Consider the following 18,028-nt stretch of genomic DNA (forward strand, 5'->3'; position numbering starts at 1 on the left):
TGAAAGTCTTAGGAGCAAAGCTAACTATTTAGACAACAAAATCTTAATTAAGAAGAATTCAACTACAGGTGAGTCTAATTATTCATTAAACAGGTGTGCAGCAGACAGTTGATTATAAAAGGGTGTTACTTAACAAAGAAAACCCCTTCCCATTTCATGCTGTTAGCAACTGCACCACATGGAAGAGAAAGGCCTGAGAAAGAAAATTTCTTTACACAAGAAAGGTGAAGGATACAAGAAGATCAGCAAAGCGTTACATATCAGTCAGAATACTGTAGCAAAAGTGATACACAAATTTAACAAAGATGGAACTGCCACCATTAGATGTCTAAGCTGTCCACAGAAGTTAGCACTTCGACAGGAGCGTCTTCTGATGAAAAGGGTTGAAGAAAATCACCATGCAAGTTCACTGCAGTTAGCTAAAGAAGTAGAAAGCCAAACTGAGGTGATTGTTTCCCATGACACACTACAGCGTACACTACAGAGAAATGGCATGAATGGGTGTCGTCCACGAAGGAAGCCTCTCCTAAAGCCCATGCGCAAAAAAGGCCACCTAGAATTTGCCAGGGCCCATGCTGAAAAAGAATAAGAGTAATGGGATTCTGAAGTGACGAGATCAAGATAAAGGTTTTCGGAGCTCATGGCTTCAAAACTGTATGGCAATGCAAAGGTGGGGAATACAAAGAAAAATGCATGGTGCCTACAGTGAAAAAATCAAACCCTATGGGGTTCCATCCAGCATCCAGGCTCTAAAAAGAGGATGTTCTTTAGGAATGGAAAAAGATAGATGTTGCAATATGTCGCTAACTAGCTCATTCCATGCCAAGAAGACTTGGTGCTGTCCTTACAAATCATGGTGGTCATACAAAATATTAGATGTACCGTATTTTTCGCCGTATAAGACGCACTTTTTCTTCCCCAAAACTGGGGGGGGAAAGTTGGTGCGTCTTATACGACGAATAGAGAGAATCCGTGAGGAGCGGCCACGGCCGTAGGAAAGGCCGCGGCTTTGGCCTATCTCTGGAGCGGTCGGCCATCTTAGTACACCCGGCGGTGCGTGCTGACGTCATCACCCCCTCTGCTCGTGGATCAGCCCTTAACGGCGCAGGAACACGGCGAGAGGAACTCGCGGAGCAAAGGTAAGTGAATTGACACAATATGGGGAATGAATTACTATAGGGGGGATGAATTACTATAGGGGGGGATGAATTACTATAGGGGGGGATGAATTACTATATGTATTGGGTTCAGAATCTTTTTTTTCTAGATTTCCCTCCTTTAAAATTGGGTGCGTCTTATATTCCGGAGCGTCTTATATGGCGAAAAATACGGTAGTACTTTTTGTTGTGGGGTGTATTCATCTTGGCATCAACTAATTTGAGTAACTCTGAAGAAGATTTTGTCATCTAAGTTTATATTATTAACCTTACTTTCATGTAATGAGCTAAACAAATGTTCTATAAAACTCAGTTTTGTCAAAATTTTGGAAATTGTTCTTGTGTTCATTGAGATTGATTAAAATCTAACTTTTCAAAAGGGGTGTACTCATTTATCCTGAACACTGTACATCTCTACAAGACATAAAAAGGCAAACATGGTTTAATCACAGATTAACTGTTCAGTAATCAAATACAAATGTTAGAAATATTGGCAGTTTTTAAAGCAGTAGTAAACTGTCAAAAAAACAAAAAAAAAAAATTCCTCTGCAAGGAAATGTCATAATGTGCTAGTATGCATCGCATACTAGCACATTATGTGAATCTTACCTTGCAATGAAGCCCTCCAGCGGCACACTGTCACCGCTGACAGGGCTTCCATGTTTTCTCAATCCCTCTTTTGGGTTCGAGGCCTCTGGCAGCTTGAATGGCTGAGCTGTGATTATGTCTCTCCCGCGAATGCGATTGGGAGTCACTTTTTAAGGCACATAGCTTTGTAAATATCCTCTAATCGGTACACATTTAGGAGATATTTTACATTACCTACAGGTAATTATAGGCTTACTTGTAGGTACAAATGTAAAAACAGATTTTACTACCACTTTAAAACCATTTCTGGCCTCCTGTTAGATTTGCTGGTCAGCAACTTAACTGCAAGAGATTCAGACGGTCTAACTAACATTGAAGTATAAAAATCCAAGAAAAAAAAAAAGTAAATATATTACAGAAGTATGCATAAATGTGCAGTTTCAGTGCATACACATTATATACTATTGTGGCTGACCCATCTAACTAGAATGGCAGGATAAAATGCATACATCTTTCTGTCAATACTGTTAAAATACGAAATTAGAAACAGCAAGTACTGAATTTGCATGTAATAAACTTCTACAACTAAGTAACCGGTTTCAATAATCCCATGCTTTGCTTTTTATATTAGAGATGATGAATAAATCATTTAGTGCTATAATACTGAAACAGCAAAGCTCACCGTAACTTCAGGGTGATTGTAAAGAGAAATGGATCCTGGGTTCACTTTGACATCTTCCACAAGCAGGAGCTCCAGACTGGCAGACACAGGCGTCAATGTTTTGTACTGGAAGAGTGGAAATAATATCAAATGGAATTAGATCAGAAACAGTAACTACATCTTACTCTGTGTTACACACATTAAAGCGAAGTACATCACCCAAAAAAAAAAAAAAAGCCTCTGTGGGCTTATAATATGCTAGCACGCACAGCATATGACAGACTTACCTTAAAAGAAAGCCCTCCTGTGGACCGCTGACAGGGCTTCCATCTTCACCTGGTCTTCCTTTCAGGTTCATGGGCTCCGGACATTAAAATGGTCAAGCCGCGATGATGTCACAAACGCACATGCGTGCAGGAGTTACAGCCGCAGCACAGCATGCCCTTTATTGGGAATGTAGTGTGCATGCGCTGGACATCACCGGTTATTAAAGTAAATATCTCCTAAACATCGCAAGTTTAGGAGATATTTACTGTACCTACTGGTAAGCCTTATTATAGGCTTACTTGTAGGTATAAACAAAAAAGCCGACTTTACTACTGGTTGTAAAGAAGAACTAAAGGCAAAACTTTTTTTTTTCATTTTGGATAGCGTGAGGGTTAAAACCCCGGCCAGGTTTTTCTGACATCTACAATATGTCCCATTGGGGAGATTCCCTTTCACTTCTTGTCCCCGAGCCAAAACAGGAAGCGAGAGGAAATCCCTGTTGTCACCGGAACAATTGTCCCCGTAGAAAGATTTCTGTTCTATTCCTGTTGTGGGGACAACTCTAATTTTGGGATTTTTTTCACGTTCACTCTCCTTAATGGGGCACAGACAACAATAAAAACCGGACTTGTTCTAATTCCACTCTACTCTAGTCAAACTAAAAAAGTTTTGCCTATAGTGATACTTTAATAAGCAAATCTAGTTATGAGGGCATTTTTTTTTATTTCAGCCATAAATGAATAGATGTGTAGTACTAAAACCCTGATTCAAGACATAAGAAAAAAATGTGACAGGCAAAAATAATGACATGACATTCTTCCTATTTCCTTCATTTGGAGTAAAAGTAGTTGCATTTGATTGATAAGTCTGTGTACAAATACCTATATCAACCAATTGCCTAACATCTATACTGCACTAACCTGGCTCAACACATCGTTTAATCCCATCAGTTGCTATTGCAAACATGTTTTTTGTGATACTTTTTAGAAAATGTCAACTGGTGTTGTCCAATTCCATGACGTTTGTTTCCTTCAGGCTCTTTCTAGGATGAGCTAAACAAAGGCAGATGCTGGAAGAGATCACAGCTTTTGGTAAGCATCTCATTCCAGTTATGGCCAACTTCTACATATCCCTTTCATATATTTTGTCATGTATACGAAAAGACTGGAGTGTATTGTTTCATAAGCCTGATTTATTTTCCGTAAATTTGAGGTCCTACAAAGCAAACTTATGAAAATAAAATTCAGGATTGAAATAATGGATTTCTTTTTTTAATTCAGAGAATCCTGAATTTCACAAAAAAATAGGCCAGCATACTACAATGTGCTACATTGAGAGACTTACAGGCCAGATCACCAGATGAAAATAAAATAAAGCATAAAAATGAAAACAACTGCAGCCATCACATCTACTGTGGTAAGCTGCAATATAACAAATGCTTGCTTTTGGGTTTAATACTGCTTTAATAGTCTTAATTATATAATGCAATCATGTGACCAGAAAACTCAACATTGAAGTTTCAAAAGGTTTACATTTCTAGGTCAATACAGCTAGCTTGTGTTACAAAAATATCTATTTGTATCTGCAAGAACATAAAGACTACATCAAGTTTCAACTGAAAAATCTGTGTGACCATAACCCTAGTTTCACTGTCCTGCAAACTGCACATTAGGGACAATGCTAACAACAGTTTAACAGCTTAAACCTGGAAAATAATATAAAACAAATTGCATTTATAAACAGTTAATGAAATGTAGTTTAAATACGGGCACCCAATTATAAAAATTCACAACATAATTTCCAAAACACCAAGACAGCTTGGGAGGGCCAGTAGTGTGATCCGATGGGGGTATATTGCACATAACAGCTGTCAATGTAACAGGACAGGAGACCACAGAGATTACCTCATCAGTAGGCTGTTGCTGCTTTATCGTCTAATACCGTTGGGACTGAGGAGCTGACCGAGTAAAAAGAACTTCAAGGTCCTTTTTTTTTTTTCTAGCCACCTTTTGAGATCACAGAAACATGACTTTAAGAAATAAACCAAAAGATTTTTATTCTACTTACTGGGGTCTTCACTTTTGCTGCTCGTAGATGAGACTCCTGGTAATTGTTCGTTGTAGTAGTAATGACTGCTGTTCCTGATACTTGATGCACATGAATTGTGTTCAAACCTAATAAATATACATTTCTAAATTATAATGTTCATACTAATAAGAATGTATAACATAGCCACAACTGTTTTACAGTGAATGGATTTGCATAGAAAGTTTTTCAGGGCTGAGCAAGCTGGATAAGTTGTTCACGTTTTATCGTAAATTAACTTTTTAATGCTTTAAATCTTTAATAATTTGCAAAACCATAATCGTGCTTATGACATACAAAGTCAATGACCATTGGACAACAGTCCAGACCTTTTTCTCCTAAGCCCAGGTAAGACCCTTCTGGCGCCCCCCCCCCCAGTGCTGCATTTCAGTCCAGCCTCATCAGTGCCTCCTCACCAATGCCCGCTAATGCAGCTCATCAGTGCCACCAGTCAGTGCTGCCTATTAGTGCCGACTATCAGTGCCACATTTCAGTGCAGCCTCACCAATGCCGCCCATCACTGCTGTTCATCAGTGCCGCCTCATCAATGCACATTAGTGAAGGAGAAAAATTACCGGTTTGCAAAATAATATAAATAGAAACTAAGAATAAAACGCCAGTGGTGAATAAATACCACCAAAAGAAAGCTCTATTTGTGTGAAAAAAATGATACAAATTTAGTATAGGTACAGTGTTGCATGACCGCACAATTTTCCTTCAAAGACATTGAAAGCTGAAAATTGGCCTGGGCAAGAAGGGGATAAAAGTGCCCAGTAGGCAAGTGGCTAATATTTTTTTTTACACTTACTAAAATTTTTTCTTTACCAAATTTTTTTTCATCACATAGGACAAAAAATCCTTTATGTGATGCATTTTTGGGTACAGGTTCTCTTTAATGGAACAACAGGGGTCCAAAAGACCTCGAATGTCTCACCTGTTCTCCAATGAAACTAATGGAGTGCAGGTCATACTTTGGGGAAAAGGACACCAGAGCACAAAAGTGACGTTACACACATCATTTCCATCATTAGCAGGAAGAGGAGGTCAGAAAACGTACCCATACCCTGTCATGCCGCTCTTGGGTCAGCCAATGGGCATGCAGAGCCCAGGAAACAAGGCAATATGGCAGGGGTGCATGGAGGGAGACCTGCAGTTACTGGGGAAGCAATCTATTAGCTGCATAGCATTCAGAATGCTTCCAACTAACAGAAATAAAATAATCTTGACTGAAAGAGTTTAGTTCTGCTTTAGGTGGATAACATGGGGTGGTGAAGCAGTATTAAGAACTCCAAGTCTTAACCAGAAGTCCACCATAACTTAAATCAACCATATCAGAGAGAGTATAATTTAACCCACCATTTCTCTTAAACACAAGATAAAATAAGAACTTTAGTCAGGTGCAAGATGTTTTGTTATAGAAAATAAAGTTAGGTAGCCCAATATGAATGTTCACAAGCAGAAAAAAAAAACTCAGCATGCATTCATAAAATCATTCCCACATACCATGGAGTTTTCTCTGACCGTTCGCATCTTCTTTCTCAAAGTACGACATGGGCTTGTCAGCATCAAAACTGGCTAACTGAACCTTGGAAGAGTCCCAGTAAATGGCCAAGGAGCTGAAATTATCAAACTTTGTTCCATGACGGTCATAAGCTGATAATTGTACCAACTGGTTTTGGTAGTTGGAAACTGGAATCTAAAAAACAAGACCATTTATTATACTTGATTCATTAAACTTCATTTTAGTGATTTGTGATCTATAGCATAAAGTGGATCAAGTAGGTCATGATAAGCACTTCCATTAAAAAGTGTTACTAAACCCAGGGCTCTGCATTCACTATATGTGGTCTCCAACAGTACACAGAACATGGAAATGCAATTATTACAGTAAATATAAACTACTAAATACCTTTTCTCATCAGCATTTTAGAGGCAGTATATAGCATACAAATAAAAAGTGCGTTAATTATTCACAAAACATGCAAGGATAAATAATAAAAATAAATGAATTCATAAACATAAACATAAGTCCAGCCACCATAACAGTGATAGTCCAATAGCAACTTAATGTCAGTCTTGAAAACAAACACCCATGTGCAAATCCGACACCAGATGAAATGAATACACTCACCAGAGCTATATGCTGATTAGATTATAAACCAGCATGATAGCATTTTGCTCTGGGAGCAATGATCTGCAGGATATCCCAGTAGAGGAACAGCAACCAATCAGCACATATGGAACAGCTAGGCAGCACATATGGAACAGCTAAGCAGCAAATGATCTTCCAATAACATGGGCAAAGCTCGAGGAATAAGAAGAGATATGATGGTGCAGTACGTTTAAAACCAGTAAAATTTTATTAATAAAAGTATTGCACTCACAAAGAAGGTGTCTAGCCGACACCAGCCATGACAGCCTCTAAAATGCCACATCCACAAGGGAAAAACCAAGGGACGAACCTCCTGCACTGCGAACAAACAGCCGACAGCTGGGAGGAACGTTCCAACGTCACATCCACTAGGCCAGGCACAACGCATTTCGTCACTTGACGTCTTCAAGGGGCGGAGTTACAGTCTTGTAATTTCTATCAGTGTCCTACTGAGCACTTTTTAATGTCGGAGGAGTATTCATTCACCTCTGACTGTCCTAGGCTGCATAACCCCTGAATCTCTGTTTAGACAGTGCTGATTGGCCCTGTGCCGATCACATACACCCTCTCAAAAAAACAAACAAAAAAAAACAAACACTCTCTAGTAATACACACTGAACTCAGCATAAACAGAATGATTTTACTATTGTGGGTTTAGCAACACTTTAAGACACGCATTACACAAGACTATGATGTATAAAAACTGAGCAAAACACAGTTTTACAAAACGTTTAAAAAGAAATGTGCCAAGAAATATGCTAAGGTCTTGAGATGAGTTACAAAATTCACACAGATATTTCTTCAATCCCCCAAACAACTGATTGGTAAATGGAATATGTGTATGTGTGTGTGTGTGTAAACACCTACAGCATCTGTTTAGGGAACATTTTCTATTTTGGCCTACATACAGAAATGTAAACTGAATATCATTGAAGTATACCTGTGCCCAGACTGCACATGTTAAAGTGTAACTTTTGCAAGTATAGCAAAGTAAAACATTAAAAATAAGTGCATATGCTGTTTAAAATCCAGTAATACTCAATTGCTGTTTTTCAAAACTGTGCCAAAAATGTAGAGGTAGGTTTGCTGACAGCCTAAAGATTTACTGCTGTTCAGGGGCTTTGGGTTTCAGCAAAATGTCAGCCTTCAGCAAAAAGAAAAAAGGAACAATACAGGAGGCAGTTTACAACACACACTAATATTGGTAGCATAATATTATGCATATTGTGCATAATACATATTGATGTGGAATGTATGTTGCACAGAGCAGCCTTGAACCAGCTCTTCTGGGGCCCCCCACCAGTGCTCTTGGCTTCTCCAACTGCTTCCATAGCAAGCCGCTTGCTATCAGGGCTTGATATTGAGCCGAGCCATGTGAGTCTATACACGCGCACACACACACCCGCACAGCTCAGTCCTACCTCCTCCACGCTGGGTTTGACCAACAGCAACAGAAGTCAATGGCTTCCATTTCTGCTGAGTCTCCTGTGAAAACAGGAGTGGAAAAGATCTGCTGCACAGTGCAGTTATGGCTCAGGTAAGTGTTTAAGGGGGGGGGGGGGGGGAGTCTTTAAACATTTGAAAGGTTTTACCTTACTGCTGATAAACGCATTAACATTTTAAAAAAAAGTTTTACCTTTAACCACTAAGCATTAACCTTTTCGCTGCCAGAGCCCTTTTTTTTTTTTTTTTTTTTGCACACGTTTAAAAAATAATTTTAGGCCTAAAGATTACACAAAACCCCCAAATAATATATATTTTCTGAAACCACACACCCTAGAAAATAAAATAGTTGTAGTTCCAATTTTTTATTTCACAGGATTATTGCAAAGGTTTCAGTAAAAATCACACTAAAGTGAATTTTAGGGCAAACAAATGCAATAAATTACCCAAATTTATGGTAAAAAAGACGAGGTTGTGCCGAGCAAACAGATACCCAACATGCCAAACCTTAACTTTGTGTGCGCCTATGAAATTGCGTCCAACCTCAGTACCCTATATTTTCTATAGATGACACTCTAAAACCCCTATAGGTCATCAGTTTAGCGATATGGAGGAGGTCTGGTGCTAGTTAATGCTCTCACTCCTGCGTGCTCGGAAATATGTACCATGTGTATCGCAATCAACTTTTTCACGCGTAGGCACCCAAACATGTGTGTTTATGTTCATACATGCGTATATGTTGGGGGGCCTCAAATGTATTTATTTATGGGTGTTATGTGCTTGGGTGTGCCTTTTTGTTTTACAAAAGAAAAAAAAATATTTTCTTACTTAAACTTTTTTTTTCATCACATAAGGGACACAAAGTCTCTTATATGATGATTATATGATGATTTTTTGATGGCAGGTTCTCTTTATTGAGACATGCAGGGTCTTTTAGACCGTCACCGGGGGGCTGTGGAAGCAATCGACGACAGCTGAGCCACCTGACTGCTTCCACCTGACATGCAAAAGTCTGCTTTTAGATCTGGACCTGGCAGCAAAAGACTTAAGCCCTGGTTCACACTGGATGAGACTTGGCATGTGATTTGCATGCCTTGCGACATGCAAATTGCATGCTAAGTCGCACCCTATTGTCCGCAATTGGAGCGGTCATATCGGCGCGATTCCAACTTGGTCGGAGCCACATCGATTTCAAAAGTAGTACATGCACTATTTTTGGTGCGATTTGCATAGATATCTGTATCAGATCTCTTGCAAATCGCACCTGAAATTGGCTCAAAGTGCAAATCGCACTTTGAAATCGTGTGACTTCCCTGTAAGTCGCACAATTTCAAAGTCGGGCTTGATGTGAATGGAGGGTAAAAGCACTTTAAAACAAGCTCATATTAACCCTTGTAGGGATAGGAATACTGGAGAACTTTATCCTCACAGTTCTCAACACAGCACTGGAATAGCATCTTCTCTTATTTTGTATGGAGAGCAGAATCTTGGCACGCTGCCAGTCTATTAACAACTAGGAAGTGTTTTTAACTTGTTTAAAATAGAGAAGGGCTGGTTCACACATGCATTCCCGCATGGTCCGGTTATCATATGAATAGGCTGCAACACACATGGGAAAACGGAAAAAGTATTGAAAGCACTGCACTAAACCATACGGTACCATGCATTTTGGTGGCCATATATACAGGTGAAACTCGAAAAATTAGAATATCGTGCAAAAGTTCATTTATTTCAGTAATGCAACTTAAAAGATTAAACCAATATATGAGATAGACTCATTATATGCAAAGCAAGATAGTTCAAGCCGTGATTTGTCATAATTGTGATGATTATGGCTTACAGCTCATGAAAACCCCAAATCCACAATCTCAGAAAATTAGAATATTGTGAAAAGGTGAAATATTCTCAGCTCAAAGTGTCCCATTATGATCAGCTAATTAAGCCATAACACCTGCAAAGGGTTCCTGAGCCTTTAAATGGTCTCTCAGTCTGGTTCAGTAGGAATCACAATCATGGGAAAGACTGCTGTCCTGACAGTTGTGCAGAAAACCATCACTGACACCCTCCATAAGGAGGGAAAGCCTCAAAAAGGTAATTGCAAAAGAGGTTGGATGTTCCCAAAGTGCTGCATCAAAGCACATTTATAGAAAGTTATGTGGAAGGGAAAAGTGTGGAAGAAAAAGGTGAACAAGCAGCAGGGATGACCGCAACCTGGAGAGGATTGTCAGGAAAAGGCCATTCAAAAGTGTTGGGGACTTTCACAAGGAGTGGACTGAGGCTGGAGTCAGTGCATCAAGAGCCAGCACACACAGACGGATCCTGGACATGGGCTTCAAGTGTCGTATTTCTCTTGTCAAGCCGCTCCTGAACAACAAACAACGTCAGAAGCGTCTTACCTGGGCTAAAGAAAAACAGACCTGGTCTGTTGCTCAGTGGTCCAAAGACCTCTTTTCTGCAGAGAACAACTTTTGCATCTCATTTGGAAACCAAGGACCCAGAGTATGGAAGAAGAATGGAGAGGCACACACTGCAAGTCCAGTGTGAAGTTTCCACAGTCTGTGTTGATTTGGGGAGCCATGTCATCTGCTGGTGTTGGTCCACTGTGCTTCATTAAGTACAGGGTCAATGCAGCCATTTACCAGGAGATTTTGGAGCACTTCATGCTTCCTTCAGCAGACAAGCTTTATGGGGATCCTGACTTCATTTTCCAGCAGGACTTGGCACCTGCCCACACTGCCAAAAGCAACAAAACCTGGTTCAATGATCATGGGATTACTGTGCTTGATTGGCCAGCAAACTCGCCTGACCTGAACCCCATAGAGAATCTATGGGGCATTGCCAAGAGAAAGATGAGAGACATGAGACCAAACAATGCAGAAGAGCTGAAGGCCGCTATTGAAGCATCCTGGTCTTCCATAACACCTCAGCAGTGCCACAGGCTGATAGCTTCCATGCCACGCCGCATTGAGGCAGTAATTGCTGCAAAAGGGGCCCAAACCAAGTACTGAGTACATATGCATGCTTATACTTTTCAGAGGTCCGATATTGTTCTATGTACAATCCTTGTTTTATTGATTGCATGTAATATTCTAATTTTCTGAGATTGTGGATTTGGGGTTTTCATGAGCTATAAGCCATAATCATCACAATTATGACAAATCACGACTTGAACTATCTTGCTTTGCATGTAATGAGTCTCTCTCATATATTAGTTTCACTTTTTAAGTTGCATTACTGAAATAAATGAACTTTTGCACGATATTCTAATTTTCCGAGTTTCACCTGTAAATACTGTGCTTGCAAGATGCATTTTGGGGTGCCAATTAATTAGCTCACATGTGTCTCGCAAGGGCAGCACGTTCGGGTGCAGTGTGGGAAACATACACAGAACGCAACTGTGTTCCAGTGCGAACAGGCCCTCAAACTAAACTTTAGAGCCCTTATGAATTAAAGGGTAACTCCACTTTCAAAAAAATTAGCAAATAAAGGAAAAAGTCCTTAAATTGTGACTCAATCTTCTGTTAAAAGGGTGATGAATTGCCCAGAAGAGGGAAAGAAGAGATCCTCCACCAACTCCATACACAGCCTCTTACCAGAGGATAAGACCACAGATCATGTCCTCCTCCTATGGAATGGCGATCTTGCTTCTCTTGAGAGGTTTATTATCACTCTTAATAACAATGATAGTAGGGGTATAATCCTACAGTTTAAATCGAGCAAGGAGCAGATCCATTTTTTTAATCTGAATATTACCGTTAAGGAAGGCAATCTTACTACCTCCACATACTTTAGGGACACAGACCATAATGGCTTTATAGATATCCATAACTGCCACCACCCTTCATGGTTGAACTGTACATTCCATGAGGATTATGTAAAGAGGCCACCTTTCTTAAACAGCGTTTGGAGGTCAAAGGTTATAATCCAGTTGAGTTAGACAGTATTATATTTGAGGTGAACCAACTGGATAGAAACAACATGTTATTGCCCACACAGAATGGTGAAGGTAATGATTTTTCTCATAGTTGTCCTTTTCTTACTACTTACTCTACTCAATATAATACTATCAAGAACATCCTTCATAAACATTGGAATATTCTTACAAATGACAGGGATTGGGCTATCTATAGAGGTGTCCCTTCAATAAGAATTTTTGTTTCTCCTAATGTGGGGAACCCCTCAAAAAAACCCAATATTTTTCGATCAGATGAAAGGTTTCTAGGCGTGCAGGAAGTGTGCTGTTTGCAACATCAATTGCTTGAGTAGCAGAAAGGTGGTTTCTTTTACCTCTAATCAAACTTCCAAATCTTGTGATATTACACTTTCATCTCTTGCTCTTCCAAAAATGTATTCTACCTCATGTTTTCCATGTGGGCTACAACATGTAGGCCCTACTGTTCGTACTATGCAAACTAGGATAAAAGAGCATATAGCTAATATACGCAAAAGGTTTCCGAACCATAGCATATCTAAATATTATGCGTTACATCATGACAAAAATCCTAATGGTGCACTTTTTTTTTTTTTTTTTAAGTATTGATAGGTTTACTCCCAACTGCCATGGTGGTCATACTAGGAGGGAAATCTTTAGGTTAGAGCCCCGATGGATCCATCTATTAAAGTCCTATACCCCTTTTGGTGGGACATCAATGCTTTTATTAAAAAACAGCTTATTTTCTCATGGGGTTAGTGTAACTTTTTATTTTTTTTTTTTGTATTTCTTTTTTTGGGTGTTAAAGATTTTTAAATCTCATTTTTATGTATTATTTCTCTTTTTTTATTTTCTGTATATGTGCATATTGTTTTCCAACCACAAGATGTCGCTGTACTTTGATTTCCAACCATTAAGAGGATTTATGGTCTGCAAATCAGTTAAACCTTTTTTATATTCAGATAAGGTACAGAACCACAGAGCTTATTGTTTATATATATTTTTATATTTCTGGATTTATCAAAAATAATGTTTTTATACTTTTTTGAGTTTTGGCGGTGTCATTCTTTTTTGACCCGCATTTTTAAAATTTTTTACTTATTATATTTGGCCTTTTTAGCGCAAGCTCTATTAACTATAATCTTGGTCTTGTTGTTATGGATTTATTGCGATGTCAGTTTGTTTTTCTTTCTGGCTCGCTTTTTTATCTCTGTGGTTCTGTTGGTGGAGCGCCAGCATAGGTTCCTGTGCGGCTATACTGGTTCCGGTTTTGGTTACCAGCTTGTAGTTCCGGTCCGTGGAACGCAATTACGAGATGATCATTTACTCTCTGCTGCTATATATGGTGTGATGGACGCTGTAAGCCACGCCACCATCTATAATGAACCGCGTAGGTAGTTACGTCCTCTGATGTCATCACGCCACATACCGCGGCTATTTTGTCGGGTGGAAACAATAGCAAACCCATATGCTCTTTCTACCGTTTTTCTGTAAGTGCATTACTTCTATTAAACATTGAATTACCATAATACTATGCCAACAGGAGCTTTTTTCTCTTTTTCATGCAACTTAACATCCTGAGGCGGTTTATTGAATTATAACAATTGAGTTACAAACTTGGATTTGCTTTTTGGAGAAGAAGCCTTATGGTCTACATTTCCATCACCATTCTGTGGCTATTATTTTGGAGTATAACTTCTGTGGTGTGAGCTGTGGAAGTACCTCTAGGAGGAGAAGATATATGATCCTATCTTTTCAATGACCGTCTGCAAATGCTGTGTAAGACCACATGACCTGTGGTCTTATCCTCCAGTAAGAGGCTGTGTATGGTGTTAGTGGAGGATCTCTTCTTTCCCTTTTTTGGGCAATTCATCACCCTTTTTATGGAAGATTGAGTCACAATTTAAGGACTTTTTCCTTTAGGACTTTTTTTTATCTAATGTTCTAATATTTATGCCAATTATGAGAGAACACATTTAGCACTACAGTACTGGACATAAAAAAAAAAAAAAAAAATGTGCTTACCACTTGTTTGTCTTGCTGCATCAGAGGACAGAGAAGATCCTTATGGGAATGTTTATATACAGGAGTAACAGTAAATCGAGAGAGGGGGGAACAGGCCAGCTTCACTTCAACATTCTCTACTGCTGGAAATGGGTTTGTTTCTGTAGGGTGATTCCCTACAGACAAGGAAATTACCTAGTGGGGAGAAAAGAAGGAAAAAAAAAAAAAAAAATCACACTTTTGTAAATTGGTTTAAAATTTGTTATACTTAGGCAGTAATTACAGTTTCCTACACATCACGCATATAAAAAAACTAGTTTAAACTAGTTTAACTGAACATGACCAAACAAATAAAAAAGGTGGCATTAGATTACTGTTCTGTACACATTTCTTGTGCATTTTTTGTCTGTCAAACTATAACCCATCTAAAATCATGTTTTGTTTTAAAAGTTTTTAAACAAAAAAAGAATCCACATGAAAGAAAAATATATATGGTACCACACATACCTGTTCACCGAGGTCCCTGCAAACTGCTCTAACCCAATGCTGGAAATGATTACGAGACGAAGGGGGATCAAGATGGAACAGGCCAGTGGTTTCTGTGTCTTCAGTAGATAGGTTCCTAAAGAATTTCAGAGGTTCGAGTACCCAAGGTTTAGGACCACCTTCAAATAAAATGTCTTTTGAGGAGCCCAAACTCACTAGAGCTACTGACTTAGGATCAATTGTCTGCAAAGTGAAAAAAAATGTATCATTTCAAATTCTTACAAACCAGATACCACGTGTCATATGCAAAGGATATATACTAAATTTTTTCAGCTTATTCCATATTTACCTGTGAGTCAATAAATCTCTCATTTAACTTCTTTTGCTGTCATCCACGTAACTATTAAACCTGAACTCCAGGAATTCACCCACTTTGTACAATGAGCTGGATTACTGGGGGGTTTAGATTCAACGAGGTGCTTGCCACCTCATGGACTTCTCTATCTACAGCAATATGTCCTCTACATACATTCAAAATTTAGAATTTACACAGGCTCTCTTCGCAATGACAAGCATGGGGTGGGGAGCTGAATTTACATCGGTGAGGAGAGCTCGGGGAGCTGATTGGAGTGAAGAGAGACCCCCCCCTCCAAACAGCTTACAGGAACAGAGCGGAGGCTGTAACTCTGCTGGAGGTCCCTCCCTTGTCAGTTTTCTTCTCTTGTTGTCAGGAAATCTCATCAGAAATTACTCAAGCAGAGGAAGCAGAGCAGAGGAAAGAGGCAGCAGACAGAAATGACACTGAAGCCTAGTTCACACTGGCTCTGAAAGCAGGCGCCTGAGAGGCGTTTTTAATGCTCTTTAAATGCCTATGCAAATGATACTATGGGCAGCACACAGTGCTGTTCACAATGTCAAAACATTGAAGCAATAGTGTCACGTTGCTTCAAGATTGAAGCCTCACGTTGAGTCAGGAGTTTGAAGCCTTTCAACGCCTCCCATTCAAGTCTATGGTGATGCTCCTCAATTGCCCTGGCATGCATTTGCAAGGCAATTGCGGTGCGGTTGCAGAGTGTTAATAACATTACAGTTTATTTAGTGTGTGGTTTTAACGTTTGTCAAATGCTTATAAACGCTTCAAAACTGCACAGCGTTTGGGGAGCTTCTTTAACACTTGTAAAAAGACAGTCTAAAGGTCATTAACGCCTGCCTAGGGCCTATACTAAAGCTCATTAACGCCTGTCTGGCGCCTATACTAATGCTCATTAACACCGAACGCTTATACTAAAGCTATAAGAGAATTTGGTAAGAGAAATTTAGTCAAGTGTGAACAAGCCCTTAGTGCTATGGATTGAGAAAAGCAAATACTACAGAGGGACATGCCTTGTTCATATTTCATGTCTAAGGTTTACAACCAGTTTAATATACAATTTTATTTCTAATGTGCACTGGGAATATACAGTCAGGTCCATAAATATTGGGACATCGACACAATTCTAACATTTTTGGCTCTATACACCACCACAATGGATTTGAAATGAAACGAACAACATGTGATTTAACTGCAGACTGTCAGCTTTAATTTGAGGGTATTTACATCCAAATCAGGTGAACGGTGTAGGAATTACAACAGTTTGCATATGTGCATCCGGCTATTCTCTCCAATCTCTGTGAGGATTGCAGTAATCTATCGGCATTGCATGTTTGTTGGCTTAACTGGGAAGACTTCAATTATCCACCTTGTCACCCAGTCAGCAGTTAATTGAAAGTCTAAAGAAAAAATAAAAAGGAAAAATTTCCGGCAAAATAAAATGGAACCAATATTACTCCTTGACAGTAGACAGAAAAAAATTTGCTGCCTCAAGAAAATTTGAGGGAGGTATGGGGGTTGTCTGCCAGTAAGGGCAGCCCTTAGGCTGAATTTTTGATTCTGTGTCTAGTGCCCTACTTTTGCAGATGCCGCTTTAACTCAGCAGCTAAGACAATCAAGATCTCAGCTGTGTCCGTCAATGAACAGAAAATAGATTATATATTTTTTTTAGATTAATGTTTAACAAAATAAATAAAAAAAAAAAACAGCCAAAACATTTTAAAAATCACACACATCAATTAAAGTGCCTGTGTCTAGCAGAAAAAGTATTAATCTCAAATAATTTCTTATAAACATGGTAGCGAAGTTAGTTTGTTTTCTCCTGCACACCTGGAAAAAGGCCTACAAAAACTACCTCTCATCCCTAAACTGCATTGCTAAACCATGAAGATTATAATTCACTATGGCTTACTGTGGGTAGGGTGACCCTAAAAGTATTCTTTTAGTGTACTCAGCACATCAAAATTTCTATTTGCCCTGCCTTACTAAATAAGTTAGATGTACAGATGAAGGAACTGGGGAGCAGTTTTTAACAAACACTAATAAAAGCTATAAGAAGCAGTACTGCCACATCTAGGAACTTAGCAAAATGGGCTTTACCGATTGCAAGGCTACAGGTCTGACTCAGTGGATGATGTGTCAGACTTCTGCCGAGACACCTGCTTTCCCATGTAGAACAACGATGATGCTGTGCAGCTTCTGGCAGGTGACAGGCTTTTTTAAACAGTTTATAGTTGCTTTAGAAAGAAAATTAACTGTAGGACAGCGAACAGGCTGTTTTGATGCACCTGAAATGCATTTAAGCAGAGTTCAGCCTCGGTTTTTGAAGATGAAGGCTCTGATACCATCAGTCTGATCCTTGAACAAGTATGTACACCCAGGGGTGTCTGAAAAGTCATCGCTCTTCAAAAATAAGGATACTCAGCTTTTGGCCCTATAGAATCTTATGAGGGCTCATGCATGAAACAGACGTGACAAATGCTCAAAAAGATTTCTACTGGACATGCATAGGTGCAGGCCGCAGCTGTGCTGTTGAGGCAAGGAAGGAGCTGGAGTGGAGAGGTTTACCTGTAAATTAGTTCAGGTAGGCTGGGGAGGGTGGCTTACTGTTAGTTTTGTACAGCTGTTTAAAGCATTTAACACAGTGAAATAAAAACAAAAGTACAAATAGAAAAGGACAAAGTATTAGCTCACTTTTTCAGAAAAAAAGAAAAAGGTGAACCAACACCATAATATCTTCCCCCACCCCACAAACACACACGGATCAAAACATGAAAATGTTGAACAATCAGTACCACTCTGATCAGTCCCCATGTTCCTAGGGAGAGAAGAGGAAGGACAGCATTATTTTGAATCCCCACAGGCTGCATGGACAGTAAAACTG

General features: G+C 39.3%; 1 protein-coding gene across 1 annotated transcript in view; it reads right to left on the reverse strand.

The window, feature by feature from the left end:
• The window catches only part of NUP210 (nucleoporin 210), a 154,575-nt gene that overhangs the window by 91,345 nt on the left and 45,202 nt on the right, over window positions 1–18,028 (reverse strand). Inside the window, exons 15-19 of the mRNA XM_089678742.1 lie at window positions 14,796–15,017; window positions 14,310–14,483; window positions 6,262–6,454; window positions 4,741–4,847; window positions 2,428–2,532 (exon numbers count right to left, since the gene is read on the reverse strand). Coding sequence (XP_089534868.1) covers window positions 2,428–2,532; window positions 4,741–4,847; window positions 6,262–6,454; window positions 14,310–14,483; window positions 14,796–15,017 — 801 coding nt within the window. The remainder of the gene's footprint in view (window positions 1–2,427; window positions 2,533–4,740; window positions 4,848–6,261; window positions 6,455–14,309; window positions 14,484–14,795; window positions 15,018–18,028) is intronic.

The sequence above is a fragment of the Staurois parvus genome, unplaced genomic scaffold, assembly GCF_062004578.1.
Source record: "Staurois parvus isolate SC_StPar_1 unplaced genomic scaffold, SC_StPar_1.0 ptg000209l, whole genome shotgun sequence".
Taxonomy (NCBI): domain Eukaryota; kingdom Metazoa; phylum Chordata; class Amphibia; order Anura; family Ranidae; genus Staurois; species Staurois parvus.